Source organism: Cyprinus carpio, chromosome B13, assembly GCF_018340385.1.
Source record: "Cyprinus carpio isolate SPL01 chromosome B13, ASM1834038v1, whole genome shotgun sequence".
NCBI classification, from domain to species: domain Eukaryota; kingdom Metazoa; phylum Chordata; class Actinopteri; order Cypriniformes; family Cyprinidae; genus Cyprinus; species Cyprinus carpio.
The window spans coordinates 21,138,976-21,165,919 of record NC_056609.1 but is presented as its reverse complement, the minus strand read 5'-3'; the positions used below and the strand labels follow the sequence as shown (position 1 = coordinate 21,165,919).

The 26,944-nt window shown below is 36.3% G+C and overlaps 1 protein-coding gene and 1 pseudogene across 2 annotated transcripts in view; both read left to right on the top strand.

The window, feature by feature from the left end:
• The first annotated feature begins 3,416 nt into the window (after window positions 1-3,416).
• LOC109088433 lies at window positions 3,417-9,981 on the top strand (annotated as a pseudogene).
• A 7,139-nt stretch (window positions 9,982-17,120) lies between these two features.
• LOC109088339 (synaptotagmin-14-like) overlaps window positions 17,121-26,944 on the top strand; it is a 37,960-nt gene continuing 28,136 nt past the window's right edge. For both annotated transcript variants that reach the window (XM_042737263.1, XM_042737262.1), the window contains exon 1: window positions 17,121-17,160. In XM_042737263.1, coding sequence (XP_042593197.1) covers window positions 17,148-17,160 — 13 coding nt within the window. In that variant the 5' untranslated portion in view covers window positions 17,121-17,147. The remainder of the gene's footprint in view (window positions 17,161-26,944) is intronic.

The following is a 26,944-nucleotide window of genomic DNA, read 5'->3' as shown; positions in this document are numbered from 1 at the left end:
GAAGAATTTAGGTAGAGTGTTGACTTTTTACTCAACAAGAGAGAAAGATGGTTGGTTAGAAATAAAGAAGGAATGGACAAAAACGGGAGAGAGACCAGAAGCAGAGTTTCTGTTGATGTAGTGAAACGATACTGTGTGTGTGTGTGTGTGTGTGTGTGTGTGTGTGTGTGTGTGTGTGTGTGTGTGTGTGTGTGTGTGTGTGTGTGTGTGTGTGTGTGTGTGTGTGTGCAAAAAATAAAGTGTGTGATTTCTGTATGTTACCATTAAAATGAGACACTTCAGCTTTAATGTGCATGTTAAACGTCTTATAATTAATTATCAGCAGTAAAAACTCTCATACTCATAAAAAACAATAATACACATATATACACACTTTACACTAAAAAACAACATCTCTCCCCCTTTTACTACAACAACCACCACTCACAACAATATTAAAAGATTAAAATAAGTAACTCCAATAGTTCTAATTAAAATGAACTCAAAATTCCATAAGTTTTGAAATTAGCAAAAAAAAAAAAAGTTTCGATTGTTAGATGTTTTAGCTTCAAGGCTTGCTTTGTTTTATCTTAGGCCTACATCATTTATTTTAAATCAATCAAGTCATCTTAAGGCCCCCTTGGAAGTTTGCAAAAACCCCTTAAAGGGGCCCCGACCCCTGGTTAAGAGCCACTACTTTAGAGCAAGTTTCTCTAACAAAAATAACGTTTTTTTTTTCTAAAAATTCCAAAAAAAAATTTAAAAAAAAAAAAATTTTTTTTACATTTGTTTCTCAGTTTGTTTAGTAGTACTCTTTCCCCTCAGCATTCTTCTCTCCTCTTCTTGAGCAGGTAGATTCAGGTGGAAGATTAAGGAGGAAGATAGTGTAATGAGATGGGGTGTATCAGGAAGCTACAAACTTCATTCCACAGAGTCAAGGAAACACAAACCATTAGACAACACTGTCTTTCAGAAACCAGACAATACCCTTTTCATCAACGAACAACGTGTGTGTGCTGTGCGTGTGCACATATTTGCTGACAGTCACGCACGCCTCTGCAGGTAAGTTGCATTTTCTTTTTTTCTTTTTTTTTTTTGCCATCCTGTTGGCACTTGCTGTCATTCAGGTGTCTGTCCGTTATTGCAACATTTGGCACTATTCATATGAGAAACATTACACAAAAGATCCTTCTATGTTGGCAGGTGATACTTGTTTATGTTCTTAATACTTGCGCTCTTATGAGATTTCCTTCAAGTCAACAAATACTGATGTAATTCTCAGTGCCTCTGTAAATGCAAGCAAAAGTCCAGTTTATATGGTAATGAAAACTAGTATACTCCAGAGACAGACTACATTTAATCAGGAAAACATCTTCAGCACTCTGAGGACAGTCCACAGTACATTCTTCCCCTTGAGATTCATTCGGTGTAAAGTCTCAGTACATTTGTATAAATGCCGCAACACATGCAGACACAAAGGAGTGAATTAGTTCTAATCATAAAGTTGTCATCGGTGGCTTTGGAATGTTCCGGGTTGCCGTGGGCAATAAGTGTGAACTTTCACTCATTTAGACAGATTACATTCCATCTGTGGTTAACAGACTATCTAAACAAATACTATCAGGTGAAATACTTTAATTACACACACACACACATTTACTCAGCTATCTAAAAAGACTTCTATTGTTTTAATAGTTAGCTCATTTTTACATTTAGATCACTTTTAGTTCAGTTTTGCCACCAAACGATAGCTAAATATGCACATTTTGTAAGTTAATATTAAATTATATAAGTTAATTACATAAAATTAACCCTACTCCTTGAAGGATTCTCTTTAGATTTTTAATTTTTTTATTTAACATTTCCAAATGAGAACCACTTTAAAATAATCAAGGTTTTGCCAGATTTATCACATTTCTAGACGTAGCTTTCATTTTTACATTTTTGTTTTTACATTTTATTTTTTTGTGTCCTTGGATGTTTGAATATTTAGCTTACTTTTGGTGACAGTTTAGCCTGGAAACTATAGCTAACTATATACTGTACACACACACACACACACACACACACACACACACACACTTTCTCTCTAGAAATGCTGTCTTGCTTAAGCTTCACTATAGCATTAGCCCTATCCCAGAGTTCAGGGATTCTGTCAGGTCACTATTTACTGAAACCCCAGGTGTGAGATCTCACTCTGCCGGACATTTAGGCACAGTCTCAACGTGACTTTCTTCAAAACATTTCAGCCCACTGACTTCACAAGCGCAAGGGTCCAACATCAACACCTGAAGATTTTATATATCATCCTATGCTTACGTTACCATCTACAGTAAATCGCCTGTTTACCGCTGTCCAGCCCCAATCTACCCCTTACCACATTTTGTATTTTGCTTTCTTCCATCTTTAGCCCACTATCTGCCCCCATGCTCTGCCCTGGGCTGAGTGTTTCTGTAAGACTAACTCTGCTGCCAATTATTGGCGAGAGGCTGTTTCATTTTGATGTGGGCAATTTAACAAGAGACCCGTAAACGTCTGCATTTTTCTTTCAGAGTGCTGTAGTTTTGTCTCTCATTTCTTTAACAAGCTGGAAAACACTTCAAGAGGAATCAGACTCCAACACATGCAAACCAGCTGCAACAGGTCAACACAAATGATCAGCAACAGGATTTGAGCATGTTGGATCCTTTACCGAACAGAATAAAGATTTTCTGTTTAAAAAATTAAGCCATTCCATTGAGTTGGAAATTGGATAAATATTTGCGCAATTAAATGCAATTTGGCCAAGTAAGTGTAACTGATATGTGTGTAATTATCGTAATCTGAGAATGTTCCGATAATTATGCAATTCATTTGATGCCAGTTTTGGAATAGGCAGAGAATATTCTGAACACTGCTCTTGCACCTCTAATGAAAATTAATGCTGCTTTATTCTCACGACTCACCACCAATACTTGCCTCCATGAGGTTTTATTAAATAAATCAGTAGACATGACATTAAGAAGCAATGCCCTCTAGTGTCTTGGAAAGGAACTTTCCTTAAATTAATAAAAATGACAATACAAAAATTTTAATTCTATACTATTTGCTCAGGTCTTCCCGAACTGTGAGCACAAAACAGTGTAATTTTGAAAAATTGTTGTCCTTTTTCACAATCAGTTATATTGACTGGAGAAGCTTTGAGTTTGTCTTTTCTAGTGAGCTGCTAAAGTCAGCATAGATTGAAAATTCACTATTATCTGTTTTCTAAATGCATGTTATGAATCTTAATGTTAGTGTCTCAATCTTAAAGTCTTTTGATCTTCTAATGTTTAATAAAAATAAAATAAAAAACCATAACTGGACCTTTCAGCTTTCAAGCTTGCACTCATTGTCATTTTTTTTCAGCGCCCAAGTCTCCAAATCCAATCAATAAATAATGCCTAGAACCAAGTCCCATCCTAAAGTTTTTCTTTTCTGATCATTCATTACCACTCAGTAATACATCATAGCATGGAAGAAAAGTTATGTTGCTAGTGCTACTTGCGTGTCATCGACTGCTGCAACCTGATCATTGATACAATGAGTCCAAGTCAAGAATCTGAGAATTCATATAGATTAAAAACAGAGTACTACAAGGTTCAACTTTTGCAAAAGCAAACCACTGTTCAACATGCATCACATTACATGAAATACATTTAAGGAAACATTTAGCAAAAAAAAATAAAAAATACGAGAACGTCAGCCCTGTTGAGTAAATGAATTTGCCTGCATTGCACACACACACACATGCAAATCTTTATCACAGGAAGTGGGCATGAGACCCTTGGCCTGCAGTTGATCAGCTTTGCTCGTCTCTTTGAGATGGCGTTTTTCGGTGGTGTTCACAGACACTCACCTCGCCTTCACGCTGGCACCCAACCGTGTTTTTCTAACCTTTGGTGTGTTTATGACTCACCCCTGAGTCGAGATGTGTGTGGTTCATTTGTTTCACTCCCCTTGTTTTCACTGGCCTCCAGCCCCGCTGTTATTCATAGGCACCCTAATCACCAGCGGGGAATATGCTTTATAATCACAGACCACATGTTCTCAGAGAGTGGGGGGAGGAGGGTCTCTCGGGGAGAATTAAATAAATAAATATATAAATAACTTTTAAAAAATGTCTCCGTATTTGGTATCCACACATCTGTTTTCATTGAATGTTATGGAACAATGTTCAATGATCAAATCAATTACATACATTCTTACACATGCACCGGCCAAGATATTTTCGGCTGCAGTCGAGTTAACGCACATCAAACATCAGTTCTGCTCTGATTCTGATGAACACCCGATACGTCTGCTGCACCTGAACGGATGGTGAGATCCATTCCTCCACGCCTGCAGTGTTTGTAATTAGTTAAAGCTGTGTGACGCACACCCGGAGGAAAAGTCTGATTCTTTGACTCATAGGGGAATGACAGAGCATTTTAAAGGCACTAATCATATTGTGGCAGAACATCTACTGAGAAAATCTCAAAATGAGGTGGAAGATAAACCAATGACATGATTCTTTTGCTTTGACAGCTGCTAAAACATCATCAAATCAGGCGCACTGATTGCTTCTACTAAAATTCACAAAAGTGTCCAATAATCTGTTGTCGTGGAAGCAATTATGCTTTAGAAATGACAAAACCTATTATTAAAAAGTTTATTGTTATCTCGGGTTGATTTCTTTTCCACAAAATAGTGAAATCTGTGGCCCCTTGCTTTGTAGCATTACTACCATTATTCCAAACCGACAGGTGGCGACATTCTTAACTATCCATGAAGAAAACACATACGCGAGTTACACATGTGCAGAATAAAAACATGGGCAAAAGAAGGCGAGGAAATCAAGAGATTACAAGTTTAACTAAGAAACAGAAGAAACATCTAAAAGATTTTGGAGAACAGCACCCCTTTCACGATAAGTAAGTATAGCGATGTGTGTATTTTTAGAACAAAAACAGTATATGTTAGCATACGTTGGGAGCTTGAAGTAGCAGGTACTAACACTCTTAATATGGTTTCGTTTTTTAGTGTTGTTGATAGACCGGAGAAGACTCAGATTTTGCATTTGGTAAGTAATTATAGACTAATATTATTTATTTAGCCATGACTTATGTTTTAGAAGAACTGATCTGGCAGCTCCAGCAACCTCCTTCTGATTACAGTCAATAAACCAAGTGAATGAGAAGCATTTAATGCATGTACAGCACAATTAAAATTACATATAGGACAAGCAGGGTGGAAAATGTGTTTGGGTAGATCTGATAACAGAAGTTACCCCTGATTTCATCTTAATAGTTTGCTGCTAATGTTGAAGTTTTGTTCTTTATGTTTTGTTTCAAAGCATAATAATAAACGTGTTTCTGCACCTGATCAGCCTGACAGTGCACAACACCCAGAACCTGACAGTAAGGAAGACAGTGATGAAGACAGTCTGCTTATCAGAAACTACTGTCCACCATGATCCAAGGTGCTGAAGACAACAGTGAAGATGAAGAAAGTGATGATGAGGATGACGGAGAGGAAGTTGAAGGTCAGATCTTTTACAGTCTCATAGTGTCTGCTTTTCAATATCAGTTGCAGTGCTGAGCTCTTATTATATTTTTCTCAATTAGGAGAGAGTGAAGAAGAAGAGGAGGAAGGCGGTGTTGCCGAGGAAGGTTTACTGAGGAAACAACTGATAATTCACAAAATAAAGAGCACCCTGAAAAGATAAATGGAGATATAGAAGAGAACGAAGAGGGAGAGTTTACAGATAAGAAGAATGAAGCTGCGTTCTGTCTGGAGACCAACCTGTCTGTGGAAGGAGAGGAAAACATGGGAGAACAGGAGGAGGAAGGTAAGACATTGCCGTGATTTGTCTTTCCATCTCTGAAAGCTCAAATGATTTACATTTGCTTGCAATTTATTGTTTTGCAAACTCTTAAGTGTAATACTCAAGCTTGACAAAATTGGTTTCCTTTAGAAGCAAATTGAAATCCTAGGCCCAGGTTTTCAAACCTCTGTCTCTCTGGTTGTTGTAGACATGTTTGTGAAGCACCAGGAGGCTGAACTGAGTGAAGAGGAAGTGGGATGAATCTTACAAGGATCAAAAATCAAGACACAGGTTAAGGTATGTAAGTTGTAAGATATTTTTAATTTTTTTTGTAAGAAGTTTCTTATGCTCACCAAATCTACATTTATTTGATCAGAAATACAGTAAAAACAGTAATATTGTGAAATACGAATATGATTTAAAATAACAATTTAATGTCATTTAATTAGCTGAAATTTAATTTGTTAAATAACTGTAAATTGTATTATTATTATAGGGATAACATGCTGATTTGGTGCTCAATAAACTTTTTTTTTTTAATTTATTAACAATGTTGAAAACCGTTGTACTGCTAAATAAAAAAAAAATTGAAAACTTAAACATTCTTTTTCAGGATTCTTTGATTAATAGAATGTTCAAAAGAATCGCATTTATTTGGAATAGAAGTCTTTCAAAATAAAAAATCAAGTAATAGTAATAATAAAAATCTTACTGACCACAAAAATGTTCACAAAAAAATGTCACTTCTTCCTCACTCTCCAGTGGCCAAAGCTGGGCACTCTGCAATGCGTGTGTCCACTGGAACGTTTCCCAGCAGTGGGGCAGCTCTCTTCTGCCCCTCTTCCAACCATCCACAAAACCCTGGAGGCAAATTGGTGCTTGTTAAACCAGTCCTTTGCACCTGAAGGAGGCGCTGTGACAAATGTCATGGACCTACAGAAGGAATTGCTTGGGCTCATGGGTAGGTCAACAAAATTAAAATACTTTTTAACATCAGACATCCTAATTTTTAAAAGTATACTTTTGCTGTGCCTTTTTTTTCTCATATTCTCAACTCCCATGTTTTTTTTTTTTTTCAGGTACTTACAGGGATGTGCATTTTGCAAACAGCTCCCCCCTCATGGAGGCCAAGGAAGTGTGAATGGCATACTGTCTTCATGTGCTAAACCATGTGTTAAAGGCAAACACTCGCATGCTTAGAAATAATGCCAAGCTGAAGGAAACTAAAGATGTCAATGAGGAGTTTCGAGACCAGGGCATTACTAGACCAAAGGTACAGATTCAAACCACAGCAGTGTTGTTTGTTTTTTTTAATGGCATTGTTTAGTTTTTCATCAGTTTCTCCTATGCTTGATGTAAACCGTAAATAGTAAAAGTGATGTGACATACAGCCAAGTATGGTGACCCATACTCGGAATTCGTGCTCTGCATTTAACCCATCCAAAGTGCACACACACAGCAGTGAACACACACACACACACCGTGAACACACACCCAGAGCAGTGGGCAGCCATTTATGCTGCGGCACTCGGGGAGCAGTTGAGGGTTTGGTGCCTTACACAAGGGCAACTAGATTACGTGTCCGACTCTAACCATTAGGCCACAACTTCCCCATATGTTATAAAATCATTTTAAATGTAATTAATTGTCATGTGCTCTATTGATTACAACATGAATAAAAGTGCTTTAAATTAGCCAACCACATTCCTAATATTAACTCTCCCTGTTTTAGGTTTTGATTCTGGTGCCTTTCAGAGATGGAGTGCTGCGAGTGGTCCAGACCTTCATAACACTTTTAGAGCCCAAAGGCAAGATAATGGATGTCAGTAACAAGAAGAGATTTAAGGAAGAGTATGGAGAGGAACCAGGTGAAAGTCCGCCCAGATTGCACAGACCTGATGACTACCATGCTGTCTTTTCTGGGAAGGTACGAGAATCCTTAACTGAAAATCTTAGACTGTAATATGTAATGCACGTTAATGTTTGAATGTTAAACAGTTAAAGCTCTCTCTGCATATTGGGTTAGAGTTAAGAGAATAATAATGGATCGTTTCTAGTGACAGAGAAATGATGCAACCTGATTGGTGCTGAAAACCTCACTTGCTGGTGGGTTTCAGTTGTCCATAGGTTCTTTTACAGCACTTTAGTTTCCATCATGTAAATTTTAGATTTTATATTTAATAGCGCAGTGATTTTATAATTGTGTTCTGTTTGTAATAAATTATAAAGTAGTTATATTTTAGTCTTTCTGTGTTTTAATATGTATAAATGGCTGTTTTCCTTTGTGTTGCAGCATGTGTTGAAGCATTTGAATCTTCAGCTGCTGGATTCTCACGGTGTTGATTTCTCTCGTGTGCGCATATGGAACCTGAACAACTGGGCAGCACATTACAGAAAGACCCTGGTGTTCAGTGCCATACAAGAGCCTCAGATCACCAACATCCTTACCAAGCACTGCCACAACTACAGGGGCCAGGTACACAATCACACACCCTGAAAATTGTTCAAAATATGGAGTATTTGTATTTTGGGGGGCTAATCTGATTGGATCTGGTCTTAGGGAAGTGTTTTATGGTCATCTTTGAACTCCTACAGTGTTATATTTAAAGAAATTATAATAAATTGTATTCAATAAGAATGCATTTAATTGATCTAAAGTGACAGTAAAGATGTATAATGTTACCAAAGATTAGTTTTTAAGTAAATGATGTTCTTTTGAACTTTCTGTTAATCACAGAACCCTAAAAAATGTATCACATTTTCCACAAGAATAAAAAATTTTTTTTTACATCGAATTGCTTACACGGACCCCAAACTTTCGGTAGTTGAAATGTAAATGTAAAGAAACTAATGTTCTTCTTTCTCTCAGGTGTGCAGTAAAACTATTCCAAAGGTGGGCTCAATCTGTCAGGTACTCGTGCAGCTGCTACATGTATTCCAGATGTTCCAGTCTGACAGCTTCATGGACCAGGATGCCAGGTACAGATGCCTGCTGTTTTTCATTCTGATCACTAGAGGGCAGTAGTGTTAAGTCTGCACAGAGGAGCCTCTGAGAGAAAATATTGTTATAACTATGAAATAATTTAAGTGAAATTACATGTTTTACTGTAACTCATATTGGAACGTGCACAAGCAATTGTGAGTAACATGCTACCATTGTTTGTGGACTGAAAGCTATGTGTATACAAGTTCATACTGAATTTCCATGACTACTGCATTTACAAAATGTGATATTTTGAAAGAATCATATTCAGATGACTGCACACTGGCAACCTATAATGTTTGAGTTGTTTGCAAATATTAAAACTACATTATCCTTTAGGTTCCAGTTCTTTGTGGATAAGATCCTGCCCCAGTACAGAGTCATATTCATCATATTTTGATTTTGTTCGTCTGCAAAACTACCTGAAGAAGGAAAACATCAGTTTCGCTAGTGTGAGCGAGTGCTCTCAGAGATCCGAGGTATCACGAGCACGACATTTCTTCCAGAAAGGAGAAAAACAGTTTATGCTCTTCTCTGAGAGATTTCTACAAGAGGTATGTGTTTTGTACATGTATTGTCATCACATCTGATCAAATAAGTGCAGCCTTGATGAGCAGAAAAGTCTTTTCAAAAGCATTAATAAAATCTATAATTTTCAACCATACTATAGAACCTATTAAAAAAATATACAGGCCAATATTTAAAACAAACAAAAAAATACTATTAATTTATTTGGGAAAAATACTTTTTTTTTTTTTTTTTTTTTTTAATTGAGCAAACAAATATTATTAAACACAAATAATGAAAAAAAATGTCATTTTATTTTAAGTTTTTACATGTTATTATTAATTCTCTTTTCACTTAGATATGCTATCAAGGGAATCCATAAACTGATCTTCTACGGGTTGCCCACGTACCCTCACTTCTACAGTGAAGTGTGTAATATGCTTCAGGCTGGTGTCAGAGAGGGTGGTGGTTCTGTCAGCTACACCTGCACGGCCCTGTACTCCCGATATGACATGCACCGTCTGGCTGCCATCATCGGGGCCGCCCGCGCCGCTCAGATGCTGCAGTCCAAAAAAACAGTGCACCTTTTCATCACGGGAGGAGAAAAACACATAAAAATCGAATGTGACATTTTCAACCTCTCAGACAAAGTATTTCACTTCAATTAAAATTCAGTCATTTGCCTGAATGTTATTATATTCTCATGTCTTTGTGTTTTTAATAATAAAATTAATATAATTTTAGAGTAAAATTAATATAATATATATATAATATATATATATATATATATATATATATAAAAATACATATATGTGTATATATATGTATATATGTATATGTATATGTATATATGTATATGTGTGTGTCTTCTTTCGCTGTATTCAAAGCCCAGATCTTTGGCTCCAATGTGTATTTTTTTTATTATTACTTTCAAAATGGTTCTACAATAAGAGAAATTCTGACCAGTTGAAGTGTCACCTGCCCTGTCAGAAAAGTGTTACATTGTCACTGTGAGTTTGATATTGATAATGTACATTTGTTTTGTACATGTGTAAATCGTAGTTTATTGAATGTTGTTGTAAATTGCGTCGAGCAGCTAATGCTTAAATATCCTTAGTTGATGCCAAAATATGGCAAAAGTCATCATTAAAATAGTTAAATCCGTTATACCAAATATCACAAAAATACACAGAGTTGCAGTTAAGCTCATTTTGAAAGTGAAATAGATTAATTTGATTTAGTTATTTCATAATTGCTGCTTTTTAATTGTGGCTTGTTACATGACATGAGGAAGAGTTCACCTCTAATGATCATGCTGGAAACCCAATGTGACTGTTCTGTATGAAGTGGAACGTTTTACAATTTGGTTTTAAAGTCACATTGTCTCTCAAGATGCACTCTTCTTTTTTTTTTCTTTTCTTTGCTCGGTTTCTCTGTCAGTTGGAAAATGGAGCAGCTGTTTTACACACACACACACACACACTCTCTTTCACAGATGTGCACTCTGTCTCTCTGTAGCTGGCTCACGTATACACTCACATGTCATAAATAATTAAAGAAATGAGTGTCAGTTGTTTGGTTAAGGCCAGCATCTGACTATATCAAACAAAACCATTGATCCATCCAACAAATCTCCTCCCTATTTTTTTTCCCTGAACACACAATCCTGCTGTGCTGCTTTTTGAATCCTCTCTAAAACTCCATTGGGATTTATCTGCTGACCTCTGAATGCTCGCACAGTGATGCCGCAAAACAATATTTCTGCTGAGCTTGCATATTAGTATCATCTGTATCATTACAGTGCTCCAAAACTAAGGAAATGTATCTAAATAAACTCTCATATGTATTGTTGGATGGATTTGAGTAAGTGCTCTGTGCAGCTGTTTCAATGAGCAGTATGCTATGAAATATTTAACAGTAGAGCTGGTGTTTTTGGTCCTTTAGCTGAGGCAGTGTATTGCTGCAAACATGCAAGAGACGGTAATGTTTGCAAGTGTGACGTCTGTGTGCCTACCTCTGCATCTGAGCCCCATGGCATTTCCTTCTGTATTATTGTGGTTTTTGGCTTGTTCAAGTATCTTTTTAGCTTTTTAAAATGTGAAAAATATAATATAAAAAATCTCAAATATTTCTTGCAGGAGATCTTCGTGTAATCAAATTAGAAAAGCAGTCTTTATAATTTTATTCCTCTAATAATGGTGCCATTTCAGTCACATTTTTAATATTAATGTTAATATTTTGCATCTGTAATTTCAATCAGGCTTGTTTGTGTGAGAAGGAATAGATGACCTGTGAAAACAGACAGTCCTAACCAGTGAAGGTGACCTTTCTCTCAATTGCACACATGTTTGTTCTCCATTTGTGTGAAACACTCCATCGCTCTTTCTCCTATGTGTCCAGCCTCTCGTGGTTATTGGAGTGTGGGTAGTCTGTTGCCTTGGAAACCCCTCTGTGCTCCATCATGACTTGTATGTGTGTGTGTGTGGGTGTGTGTGTGTGTTGGGAGAGAGTGAGAGCTCTGAACGGTAGTAGGTATCAGGAGCACCTTTTCTTTTCACCTGTACTTGCACTGGGGCCTTTAATCACATGTTGCATTCTTATACAACAGTTTTCAATGGCCAAACAGCATTTGAAGAACACTGATGTAACAATGCAACGTCATCAGATTTTTTTTTCTTCACTTTTTGTGTCACTAATCTTCTCTGTGCTTGTATGTTCCTGGCCAGTGTTGTTATTAACTAGAACTAAAACTATTAAAATATTTTTGTTAATTGAAATAAAGCTGAAATGTATAAATATTAGTTGAAAAAACTAAAGCACTTAAATTACTAACATTAAAATAAAGCTAAATATATATTTTAAAAAAATTACAAAAGCATATTACTAAAATTAAAATGGATACTGGTAAAAAGTAAATTCTAAATATTAATAAGTACTATAATGGTATCAAAATAAAATAAAAATAACACTCTTCCAGACAGATTTTCAGTCTGTACATTGCTTGTGGGTATTTCTAACTGACTTTTTCTGCAGGTTTCATTGATATGCCAGTTGGTGGCCAATGACTGTCTTGAAGTGAATCGCTAATTGTTCACTCATCCGATTCCTTCAAAAAAAACAGGCTGAATTTGGAATAGCATACTTTTAATACTATTATTATTACCTTGTCCATACGATTTCAAATTCAGGCTGAATTTTCCGGAACAAAACAAGTGATTGTCTTTATGAGTCACTGAACTGATTCGTTCAAAAACATTCTTTCAAGAACGCTGTTTTTCTGGAAAATGTGCAATGAATAATTCTACCTTAATTTTTGTTGGTGGAGCAAAAATACACAACCGGAGTTCCTACAATATAAGTAGCTCAAAATTAACTTCTTGTTAATGAAACTGTTATAAAATAATTTTGGTCTTCATATATGATGGTCATGGTTTGAAAATGGTGTGTTATTAGCAGCTAACGGAAAGTTCCAACTAAGCTAATCAGAATAAATAATGGACTATTTTGAGCTGTCTTGATGGTATTTAAGATCAGGTGGTGTTTACAGCTCCTGGGTAAATTGATAGTCACTTAAGGTTTTGTCCGTTAGAAAGCTTTCCAAAGTGAAGCTGTCTGGCTGGGGAGAAACTGACAATTCTGTTTTCTGATAGGTTATCGTTTTCCCATAAGAACTCAAGCAGCTTGTCTCACAGACAGAAACAGACATGGTTATGAGGCACGTCCCTTGCTGGATTACTAGCAGGTTCTGTGCCCAAAAAAGCAAAGATCAGATTGTTCTTACACTCAGAATTTACATAGAAGGTTGTGAACATGCAAGTTAATTTTAAGATGCTTTAAGATGCTTCACCACATCTCTGTAAAAGAGAAGACTAAAGAGTTACATTGATTTGTCTGAGGACAGATCAATCTTCCTCTTCATCTCTTCCTGAAACTGAAAGGGTTAATGGATGTCTGAGTGTTTCTATGACAACACAGATGAGACTGATGAGCACAACCATTTGGAAGAGACTCTCAATTCAGAATCCAAAAATAACCACACACAAAACAAGCCTAAAGAGATGGCAAGGGAGGAAGAGGAGGTCAATTACTGATAGAGAAAATTCTGCCCAGACTCCAAACCACCCGAGTCAGTTAACCTCTGCACACCAACTGCAACTCAGATGCAAGTTTCATACTAAAATAGATCATGATGCTTATCTGCATACAGCTTGGCATTTACTTGATGCACAAAGAAGACAAGGGAAACACAACATTGCTAAAATGTTGAACAATATTGTCTAACCCAAATTCCCCACCCTTCTAAAAGTCCAAAAACACATTATTTTCCACATACTGTACATTATTGTCTCTCCTCTATGCCCCGCCTTTCTGAAACACGTTGATTTTTACAAAGCTCATCGTTCTGAAAAGCGAGGTGTACGCTGATTGGCTAGCTATCCAATGAGTTGTGATTGGCGTTGCATTGCGTTGCGTATCGCGCCGTGTAAACATAAAACCATGTCTGCATTTGCGATCGGAGAAACTACAAACAACAAGTTTGAATCAACAGTGGCAAATTCTTTAAATATGAAACTGTACTTACAGGCTGTGAGTCAGAAGCGCCAGACTGTCCTTGCAAAGTTGGAATTGCCCCACTTTATAGAAACAACATTTGTGCACAGCCTTCCCAGGTTCAGGAAACAGTCCTCTGTAAAATGTGCTGCACACATCTGAATATTTGGGTTAAACTGTTCCAGAACAGTGTTGTTAATTCAAGTTAACCACTGATTTCTAGTTGTGTCCTCTTTTGGAAGGCCAAACAAAGTAGTTTCGCTTTTACAACAAAACACACAGTGACTCCACAACATGGCAGCAGCCGCAACAGCGAGAATCAAAGTTATGCCTTCTTATGCAAATTGTCCCACATAGTGACATAGACATGTGGGGGTGTGTTTAAACGAGGCGTTTTAGGAGGGCTTGGACGATTCTTAACTTTTATAACAAATATCTTTTTGGGCTTGAGACCCAGTCTTTGCAACTTTAGGGATCTTATCTATGCACAAACAGCTTGTAACACTCCAAAGAGAAAGGAAAATTTGAAATTGCATCAACTGACCCCTTTAAAAGTTTCTCTCTAAAAGTTGTGCAACATTTTAAATAATTACCACGCAGCCTTGGACAAATACTGCATGATTTGCTAAATTTGCCCTTAAAATATGGTTTTATGTACAAATAAATGCATATTCTTTATTTTTTTGGAGAAAGTGGGTGAAGCACAGTTACGTTATATGTTGGCAAAATACAATAAATAAATAATCAGGCCTTCATATAAGTTATTTAGATGGGATTATAATACTTAAATATAAAAATAGCAACTAAAAGTGATCATAATGGCAGATGTAATATAGCTAATTTAAATTTGGATCATTTTGTAAAAATGTTTTACATAACTATGTATTTTAGGGTTAAGAGTGATTCATATGTACTGGGATCTTTCTTTCATGTGTGTTTGAGCATTTGTTCAAAATAATTGCAATAAGTGCTTGTTTCCATTGATTTTGTGTGTTGGGATCATTTTCCATTTTTGTAGTTGGCTGGTGGAGCATGTCCTCGCATTTGCTCGGTCAATTATTAACAATCAAATAGAGAATAAATGAGCAGTCATAACCCATTATTTCAATTTACACCCAGAGAGGAAGAGGTGTCCGAATTATTTAGTCATTTTCATTGTCAGTGACATTTCTGTGATGTTATGGCTTTGGGAATTGGGGTAGATGACCTCATACACATCATTAAACCTCAGTCCCCGGTTCCAGTTAACACTTAAAATGTTTTTGTTTCTATTTTAGGCAGGTATTGAATGTTAAATGAAAAGAAAAGACTGATGAGGTCCATTGAGCAGATACAAAGAGGATGGGAAATGATAGAATAGCTGGAGAGAGAGAGACTGATGGGAGACTGTTATTTCTAACATTATGGCACATGCTTGTGTTTTTAACCAGAACAATGGGCGCATGGCAACAGCGGGTAACCATGGTGACTTTTAAGGTAGCCGGATGGGATTATGATAACATTGCCAATACTGTCAGGTTCACATCTGATGAAGTCCTTATTAGTATTTCAGACACACTCTATTTTTCCTTTGACACTCTGAAAAGACAAAGCTGATTTCCCAAATGTGTTTCTCTCGCTTCTCCTTTTCATTGTTTCTCCTGTAAGTGCTCTGAATGGCTTCTGGTACTTACAGAAATTTAATGACATCCCATTTGACAGGAAATGCACAAGCACTTCTCTCAGAACAGAGTAAAAAGCGAAGACAGAGATCCCAGTTTACAACAAATAATGCAATTATCAGTGTAGAGCACTGTCTCATATATAGAACACTGTTATAATCTTATGATCAGATTTTTTTTTTTTTTTTTTAAAGAAAAGAAAAGAAAGAAAAAGAAAAATATGAATTTAGCTTGATAATATCTCTGAATTACATACATTGACATACAGAGGCTGTTTAGAGAGCATGGGAAGGCGTGTATTTAATTGCTTTTGAATGCAGATGCTTTCTAAAGGTCGCTGTCATTAGGCAGAATGCCTGCTGTTTGGTTATGAATTTTTTAAAAGCCAAGGAGAGCTGGTAGAAATTTAGGATCAAAATGATCACTGCTAATATTTGTTGCAATTCATATTTGATCTTTCCTTAAAGCAGAATGAGTCTTAGAATCCTGACTAAACAAAGTGATTAAAAATGAAAGAAAATATGGAATAACACTACATTATCCCACTTAATACATAGCTGCCTACCAAATAAAATTACAATCAATATGTAAAATTAATTGTTTTAATTAGAATAAAATATTACAACGAGTCATATAAGAATATTATAGTCAGTATGAGATTTCTGATATTTACTGTACACTTTAACCAAGGAACCACCAATTTGTCAAAATTGTATATAATTGTTTTTGGTCTGTCGAAATTTTTAATGTCACAAGGACTCAGAAATACATAATATATTGATTGTATTGTTAGTGGAATGTTGTCTGCTATGTAAAAGTATGTGAAGGTGATATGGCAATAAATGTAAAGGAATTAACTGGAGGAGGAAAAATGTTATAGCTATGGATTAACTTAAAACAATGGTTTGAAGTTAAAAATGTGTTGATGGATTTTATGCTATTGCAAACAGCTTTTCACTTCACAAGACATTAATTGGTGGGCTAGAGTCACCTGAATTACTGGTCTGATGGCACCTATTTACTGCAGAGGATCCATTAGTTAGCAAGTGATGTTCTGTTCTGTTCTAATGAAAAAAATAAAAAATAAAAACTTATCTACATCTTGGATTGCCTGAGGGTGAGTATATTTTCAGCAAATTTTCAGTTTTGTGTGAGCTATTACTTTAAATTCAACAAACCATCTAACCTCTAATTAACAGAACTGTGAAGAAATTTTGTAAACTGAGCTGTATCAAACTGAGCATCAAGGGTGTATGTTTTCTTTTAAATCTTTAGCTGTGCCTTGTATAATATTCCACTAAGTACTCATTTAGGCTATATAACGTAATCACTGACATGCTTTGACGCACAAAATTCGATTGATCGAAATTATTCACTTAATTGGCTTGTTAATTTGCGGGAAAACACGTAATTTTGGGTTTTCGACTGCTGTCTTGTAATTCATCCCACGCTTAAGCATTATTATTTGAAAACAGTTAATCAGGATCCTGCTAAGAGGCGCAGCAGGAACCCAGCGTAGACTTTTCTATCATTCCAGAATGTACCATCAGATGCGCATCCCCCTCTCCACCCCCGCGCACTGGAGCGGTCGAGCCATCCCCGTCTTAAGCGCGCGCCATGGTTCAGTCCAGACCAGAACATCATGGCGATAGATGGTAAGTAGGCCAATACCGCTCTCCTGCTCTCTCAAATTCACTACTCTTCCCATAGCCCCTCGCTTAGCTGCACGTGAAATGGTTAAATGTGATCATTTCCCCAATGTCTGTGGCATAGAGTGTTTCTGTGTTAAAGGGTTCATTGGTGGTAAAGTTTGTGTGTTGTAGTGTGGATTGAAGTGATTGTGGTGCTGAAAGAACAGCTCCCACACTGCCGACTCCCTCAGTCAACTGGCGTCTCTGTTACTTTCGCTGACTATTTGATGGTTTCTTCCACTACAGTGCGAGAGAACCGGCGCTGTCAGCAGGTGCCGGTCGCTTCATTGAGGAAATCCGGTGGTTTCACTTCTCCATTTGGGAGTGTGCCGCCGTCTGTGATGTAACTCGGGGATAGTATAGAAATCGAGGCTCTTTTAAAGCCAGTGTTCAGTCTTTGTGTATTATTTTCAGACACTCGTACAGGTTGCGCGAGGTCTATTTAGCTGAGATTTTCTTGTTTAAGGATTACGTTGCTCTGTAATCTTTGCTCTTAAGCATTGATGTCTGTTCGCATAGATTATTATTTGTTCTTTTCATTGCGTTAACTGTTTGCAGTATCTGTTTCTGAACTGGCTTCACATCGAGAAGATAAAAATTTGAATTGTTTTTGAATGTATGCAGTCTATATGGTATGTAGGTGGTGTGTATATCAGTTGGCTCAATTTATCAATATGGTATTTTATATGTAAAGATTAGTTCTCACTGTGTAACTGGATTATGATTGTGTTTAAAAGGCTTGATTTTTATTTTATTTTTTTTATTGACCATGACTGCAAGCCAGCACCAACACACCCACACACACACAACCTCCACGAGAAGAGAGTTCTTACTGAATGTGCAGTGTTTTCAGTTCATTTGAAATGTGCTGGTTGAGAGAGATAAGTAATATTTTTAAATGCATTAAATTTTGCATCTAAAAAAATTTTTTTTAAACTGCATGCACATTAACTTACCTTCAGTAGAAAGGCAAATATATATATATATATATATATATATATATATATATATATATATATATATATATATATATAATAAAACATTAACTGATTTCGCTAGCAAAATGGACCATCGGGTGAAGTGGGGGAAATATGTCAAATATGTAATTTTTGTGAAATATCTCTAAATGTGTAATTTTAGTATCTAAATTGCAGCAAACACACTTGCTATCAATATAAAATCACTATTAAATTTATGCTGAAGACCTATCCCACTTAACCCAGAAAAGACAGTGAAAATGCATTTGTTTTAAAAAGTGCATTTGTTTTATCATTATCACACAGAAATTACATGAAATCTTTTGAATTTCTCTGTTGTTGTTGTTGTTGTTGTTGTACAGCTGGGAGTATACAGCTTTTATCAGTGCTCCTTTTGAGAATTTATTTTGCATCGTTCCCCCTAAAGGAAAAGTTAATTTGACAGCAAATTCTGAAATTCACTAGTGACAGCAACTAAACCATGCTTTTGTCTTCATTATTGTATGATGTCAGATGCATAATGTCATCTCTTGACCTTACAGATATTAATGCTTGTAATAAATAATAAACAATCCCCTAAGCTAACTGTACACTGCAGAATCCAGTGTTTATTCCTTTTGCAAGAAATCTGTAAGAATGTGAAAGTGAAAAGGGGAAAGTCAATTTGTAGTCCACTCAGATTCTGTGTAAATCTTTATATTTAATAGAAATGCAGATGTGTCATGTAGAGATCCCAGAAAACCTGTAATGCTTACGATTGGCGCTGGTTATTTTGCGTTGCACTGCAGGTCAGTTAACCGTATTGACACACTGACATCCAAACAGACCGATTCTTCCTCAGGACAATCAGATACTTTATCTCCTTTCCACTCCACTCTTAGCTGTTGGCACAGTGTGAGTCCACATCAAATATTTACAGCACTCCACTGCTGTTCTTCAGAGAATAAAACCCAAATTCATGTTGGCATAACAAAAGAAACTGCCCATCAAGCAGGACGTGGATTGCTGATAAGGAAGAATAGGATTAAAAAAAAAAGAGGCTATTGAGTGTTGTTTAACTGTTATCACTTCAGTGAAGTGTGTTGCCCCTGAAAGACCTCCTGCTTTTGTTCTTTTCTGTTTGATTCCCATGAACCTCTTGAATGAAAAACTCAACATTTTTACTTTTTATATGGCAAACATCTGGTGTTGAGGTGTGTGTGGTTGTGATGTTCTGTTTGCTGAATAAATGTTTTGTGAGTTGTTTACTTTACTTTTGTAGATAAATGCTGTAAGGAAGAGAACCTGATGGCCAGCGTGAAGGATTTTAAAAACACGGTGCATTAATTTCACACGTCACTTGCAGCCTTTTGTTGCACATGAAGGACAAATTTGAAATTATTGCAGGGAAGTAATTCATGCAGCCATATCTAAAAGAAGGCACTTTATCATTAGCACTGACAGGTGAATTTCAAACTCTGATGGATGTCTGTAATGGACGACTGTTAAAACCCTCAAATGATTCTTGCATGCAATGAATCAGGTGCAGTGAGTTGTGTTAAAAATGCTTAAAATACCCTCAGCTCCTTGAGCTCCATTGCTAATCATATTAAATAACTGCCATTTCCTGTTAACACCAGAGTGACTCCATCAACACAAAACCATTACATATAATTATTAAAATATGTGCATTTTTAGATCTGCTGTTTGTCTTGTTTGGGAAATAATGAAGACTCGGGTGGTGCTTCACCGAAAAAATAAAATAAAAATAATTATCTAAAATTATTTAAAATAAAGTCTATGCATGACCTGGTGTTTTATTTGTATCTGAAATGAGGAGATGTGAACATTTCGGAGCACTAAACACTCTCATGCAAAGTGCATACTCGGTTTATATATATTCTTCATGTGTGTTTTTCAAGTAATTTCCAGGTAATAAATAAAGTATCTGAATAATGCAGTGCTAACTGACATAGCATTTATTACAGTAGCCTATAGAAACTAAACAATATATTTTCTGCCTTATTCTATAATAAAAGTGTAAAAAAAATAAAATTGTATATAAACAAATCATAAAATTCACAATTAGGAAAATATAGAAAAAATATTACAGAATACTAAATGTTTTCATCTGTATATTTAATTTAGCCAATTAAAAGAGATAAGGAACCACCCCCCCACCCCCCGGAGGACTCCCGGATTTTGGAGCCCAAATGTTGACAGGTATGGGTATGATGCAGAATAAATCTGTAATTCCAGACAGGCTGTATAATATCTTTCATTTCTCTTTCTTTCTTTATGGTTCTTTCCTGCTGCATGTGGGATGTTGATTTCACTTCTTGGCCAACTGTGGTTTATCCCAAAGAGAATATCACACACTGTATTTCTGAACTAGCAGTATTCATTATGATTAGCATTTTTCATTTCAAATGTTTCACTTTTCGCCACTCTGTTTGATTAAAACAAAAAGAAATGCAAATTGAAAAACCGCTAAGACTTGCCTGTACTTTGCCTCTAGACTTCCATTTACATGCAAACCCACACAGCGGAAGTAGTCAGTCTTTAGGGGTATCTTGTGCATGAAATCAACTGCATCAGCTGTGGCACAGTTCTCAAGAGTCTTACTTCTGCAAAGTCTGTTTTCATGACTCAGATCAGCGCAGAAAGATCATAAACCTGATCCAATGCAAAGTCTGAATGCAGAGTGTAAAGTAGATGAAGTCCCAGTGGAGTCCAGTCACCAAAACACACCCACAGAGCCCCATTCCCTCTCCCAACGGCAGACTACAAATACAGAAAATGCAGATCCATAACCACAATTTACTTTTACTCTTCTACTTCAATTGCAAATAAGAAAAAAAAAAAAAAAAATAAATTAAAATTTTATCCTTTTTGTCTCTTCTGCCGGTTATTTTCCAGATTAGCAGAGTTAACGCCTCTCACAGATTACAAGATTAAATTGCATCTAATCATTAAATGATCTGTGAAAACAAATGGAATTAAATCAGTGTTATTTAAAATAGCTGTTCTGACATCTGATTTAAAACTCTCCACAGGACCATAAGCAGCCTGGAGGAGTTTGTGGAGAGAGGCGTATGCCAGCCATCAGAATCTTCTGTCTAATTGGTTTGGGATTTCAGATCTAGTGCAGATTTTAAGACTTGTTTGCAAATGCCCATTAGCTTTTATGTGTCTTGATTTAAATTGCTTCTCTCTCTCCCTAGAGAATGAGAACGAGAAAGAGTGCGCGAGTAAGAAAGAAATGGAGAGAAATGTAGACTATAGTGAATAGGATCTCCCTTAGAGGGCCAAACTGTTAATTGCGGCGTTGTGTGTCAGACTGGTAATGTGTGTGCAGGAGAGAGAGAGAAATAGTGAGACTCTCTAGGGCAAAGTTGTCTCTTCTCTGTCTGGCTATCAGTCTGGGTCACAGTTAGTCAAGACAGCTACATGTAACTGATACTGGAACTCTCAACCCAACACTAAAAAAAGAGAAAGAGAAAGATTATGCAAAGAAACATGGTTTTGATATTCAATTTCAGACCAAAATTGCTTTTATACAACATTGTAACTATAAGTTAATATTAAGTAGCCTAACTTATGTGTTTTTAGTTTATGAGGTTAAGATTATTTTATTTATTTATTTTTTTATATATATATAATATTGACAATAATTGTATTTTTACTCCACCAATGAAAATATTTTCAAACGAAGCCAAAACAGAAAGAATCGTTGCATGTCACTGAGCATCACACAGTAGTGGCGCTCCTGAATAAATCAGTAGATTTGAATGAAGAGTTGATTGAATGATTCATTGACTCATTCACAGAGACGCTTGCTTTGTTCCTGAATCAGTGTGTTTAAACAAATCGGTTGTGTCAGTGATTCAATAACTCACTTATAAAGTCAGCTGTAGTACTTGTTTCATTCCTGAATTAATCAGTGTTTTTGAACAAATTGATTGTTGAGTTATTGATTCATTGACTCTCTCATAAAGACATGCAGAAAGAGTCACTGAAAATCCCCACTAATAATGGACACAAAAACAGACAAGCAGAGTGATATAAACAGTGGAAAGTCCCAGTGGTGTTAGACTGTATATTGGCACTCCTGGACCAACATAATAGATCAAGACACTTAAAGTGAAAATCACTTTGGATAAAAGCATCTGCTAAATTAGTGAATTTCTCAGCCGATGATAAAGAGTCATTTTTCTCTTTACAATCACATTTAGCTTCAGATTAAATAAAAATTCTAACAGTGCCAGACAAAAGCACAGATGACCCGTATGCGTTTAGTGCAGTCTCTAATATATTATTTTGAAAGCTGTGATCACTCCGAAGACTGTGGTCTGGAAGGGTGTTAATTGTCCCTGTGAATCAAGCTCTAATGATTCTTTAATGGAGTTGGCAGAAGTTTAAACTGTTGGCTGATGAAGTTGGTTCATATTAAATTACACTACCCAACCCTCAGCCCTTGTTGTTCCAATGTACATGTGTTTAGTTATTTTACCGTGTTTTGCCAGATTTGAAGATGATTAATAGCACGTAAATGGCCTATAAATGATTTTCTGTCTTGAAACTGTATGTCAGAGATTCTTCTTTTCTTAAACCATTGATAATAATGGCTCAGCTTGTTCACCACACATGCAACACACTGTAAACCCTAAAAATACTGTAATGTGTTGATTGTACTGAATTGTACTCCGCATCACGTTCCCAGAATTAATAGACTTGTACCTTTACTAACACACATGCGCGCACACACACACACACACACACACACACACACACACACACACACACACACACACACACACACACACACACACACACACACACACACGTACGTGATAATCACCCTCATTTGTTAGTAGTGAAAATTGAGGGTTTGGTATTAATGACAGACGTGAATTTATTTTTAATTTAGTATATAACAGGCTTTGCTTCATGGGTGTATTTTTGATGCAGAGCACCAATTTAAAATAAATAAATAAATACAACCTCTGTCTTTTTAAAAATATGTTTTGCACATCTTATCGAGTGGCATTTTTGAGTTTGAGGTTCTATGGCATTTAGTTTGTCCAGTCTGTTCTCTGGTTCATGCTCATTACACTCTCCAGGGCAAATGATTTCATTTGTCACCTAATTAAATTTTTAAAGTGCATAGTTTGCCATCTTGTTCCATGTTTCTATTCTTATTATTTAGTCATTCTGGTGGTCGTGACTTTATCTATTCAATTGGCATTTATGACATCACATTTGAGCAGTTGCTCCAGTGTTGCGTTATTCTAGCATTGATTGCAGAATTCTAGTCACAATTCATAATATGAAATATACAGGTCCCCCCACCCTTTTCGCTAAAGTTATAAAAAAGAAAATAATAATAATCTGCTGTTGGACATTCTTAGTGTTAAAAATCAATTAGAATTCAAATTAAACTAAATCTAATATAAATATGGAAAAATATTATAGCTGTAGCTACAGTACATTTGACACCCATGTATTGTACACACCCATCCTTAACCCATAACAAAGCATCATGTATACAAACGATCCTAAGCCAAACCAAGAAATAATCCACAACCACATTTAAAAATCTCTAAGAAATAATATAATTTGAATGAGCTTCAGTAGTCAGTCAGCAAACCCACCATGGGATATTCGAAAATGACAGGTTTTTCTGTTCCTCAGTGGCATTTTCATTACATCCCCTCTGGTGAGCTGCTTCTGTGGACTGTTGTTTTTGAAGCCAAAGCGGATTTGTGTGTAAATCTGTCAGTCTGTGAGGATAAGATGTTTTGTTATAGAGAGTGAGAGATGGTGAAAACAGCACACACAAAATCTGGAGCTGTTAAGCCCAGACAGGAAGGATTCTAGATATAGATAGATAGATGTAGATAAAGTTGCTGGCAAAGGATATATTTGAATCTCTGCCTTGGTCTCACTATAGTTATGAATTAGTTTGGAGGTCATGTCAGTATTTATAGTTCTCACAGTTTCTATACTTAACTCTCCTACTGAGCTGATAAACTGCACCAACCTGTGATCTTTGAGAAAATTTGAAATGCATTATGATAAGGAAAAAAATATTAGTAGAAAATACTGAAGGAGTTACGCTTTTTGTATCTTTTTGTATCAATTTCCTTTGGTGGATACATTGTGCTTTGCAAAGTTTGACATGACTTTCAGATCCAAGGGCACTTCTTTCCCCCTCTTTCTCTCTTCATTTTTTCCACATTCTAGGGTTTGAAGACTAAATGGAGGGAAAAACCTGTATAATCTGGGACGGGTCTCTATAAATACAAAACAGCCCTGTCTGAGAAGGTGAGATGGATGAAAGAGAGAAAGGACAAAAGTACTTGGGGTTTGGCCCTGCAACCTCACCTTGGCTTAGTTTACTTACTTTATTTACAGACTTGGCATCAGTCAAACAGTTTCCCTCAGGACTGAATCAGAACTGACCTTCAGAGCAGAATCTTTGGATATAAATCACAGGCCTCATAGATTCTGACTATCTGGTCCACTTTGCAGTTTATTCTGACTGTGAACTGCCCAATTAGATAGGGAAAAGGCTCTTAACTCATAAGTTAAAAAATAAAAAGTGTAATTTTTTTTTCTTAACATTACTGGGTGGATAAATCTTAAATTTATCATTTAAACCTTGTGGTCAGAATATCTATTGAAAAGTAATAAATTAGTGTTCAGATATCTCTGCCATATTATGTGCAATGTGCATTAGACGGTACCGAAACAATGGGCTAAAAAACTAAACTGCAGATGGAGGAATTGCAACAGGATATCTCAAATTTTGTGAGTTCAACCTCAGTCCAACAAGATGGAAGTTATTGCATATTTAGCAGAGCTATTAGATCTTAATGTGATTTTAATCTGCTTTGTACAGCACACTGGCTGTGTGACAAAAGACCATGTCAGTAGCTCTTGTGGAGAAATCTCTCTGCAGGCTAGTTTTATGTGAAAGCTATTTGTCAGAATTATTTTCATAATTCTTATGTATACGTTTTTAATTATTTTATTTGTAGCATTATCTTTCTGTTTGAATATTCAGCTGTTGGTCATTTCACACACAGCCGTGTGATGGAGAATTACAGCATTTTAGGGGGTTATGATAGACCCAAAGCACCATGTGGCAATGTTCAAAATTAAACTGGCAGTGTTTACTTTTTTAAAACATACTGCAGGTGATGCAGATTGTTGGGACTCTCTGATCTGTCTTCATATAATAGTATGTGAGCTTCCAGTGAGCAGTAATCGAGATGCTACCAATTTAGAGTATTGTTATAATAGCAGTGATCAAGCTTCATGGGTGGGGGGGAAGGGCAAGCTTCATTCACCATGGAAAGGACTCCCCCAACTGCTCCCCAGGCGCCGCAGCTTAAAAATGGCTGCCCACTGCTCCGGGTGTGTGTTCAATTTAGTCTCTGTGTGTGTGCACTTCGATGGGTAAATGCAGAGCACGAAAATCTGAGTATGGGGACATCCTTGGCTGCTTCCATCTCTCTCCTCCAGAATGTCTGGGGTTTTGATCGGGTTACAGGTTGACAGCACACATTAAGAATGCATAAACTGACATCCTTGGCTGCTTCCATCTCTCTCCTCCAGAATGACCTTTACTCAACTTCTCGCAAACAACCTCTGCAAGTCAGCCTGACATTATAACCCCCCACAGGCTGAAGGCCAAAGGTATTTGATTCACACCAACTCTCAGCCAGAATCAAAGTCTCCCTTTTTCAACGCTAAGCAGATTTAATACACAAGATATTACTTAAGTGCAACATTGAAACTTGCAGTTTCTGTAAAGTTGCTTTAAAACAATATCTTTTGTGAAAGCACTATACAAATATACCTGAGCTGAATTGATTGTTTCTTAAAATAACTAAACTAAACCCTTGCACTGAATGTGGTTTGAAAGACAAGTAGACAAAAGCAAAACAACCTATTTGCAGTTGAATAAAGCACTTGGCAGTGCAGAGATGCTCATTCAGGACTCCAAGGGTTCTCAGACTGAAGTACCATACAATTTATTGTTCATTTGTTAGTTTGAGAAGCACTTGAATTAAAATGAGGTCAAATGGGTCAATTTTGTGTATGAAGGTTTGAGAAACATAACAAGGACAGTGTCATCCAGTAATCACAATAATAATATTTATTTTACATGTTTAAAAATATAAATAATACTATAATATTATTGTTTAAATATACACTGTGCTCACGAGGCTGCATTTATTAGATAAAAAATACAGTAAAAAACATAATATTAGGAAATATTGTTACAATGACTGTTTTCCATTTTAATATATTTTAAAATATAATTTATTGTGTTGTCAAAGCTACAATGATTCACCTTACTTTTTCCTTACTGTATGATATTGGTCATCATCATTATTTGTGTCCGAACATTATTAATGCTAATTGTCATCACACAGACACAGTCCATATGTTTTACCACTTAAGCACGGCTCCATGTTTAAACTGTATGCTTCACTCTGGTGTGGGGTATCACTTCACTCAGTCCCAGGTTTGAATCCAACCATTGCCAACTGAAATCTTCTGCAGACCATCATGGGTTAGTTTTACGCTGTGCATAATGGAAACTCTTTTTTGCTGCTTTCTAATGCATGAGTGTGGGTTTCAGCTTTAAAGACATTTCTGACCTGAACTGTCCCAGCAACCACCCGAGCACAGCTGCAAAGTGTAAAGTGAGCCGTACTGCTGAGGTGATGTCTGAGATTGTGTGTCTGAGTTTTAACTGCACAGAGTTCAGATTAACA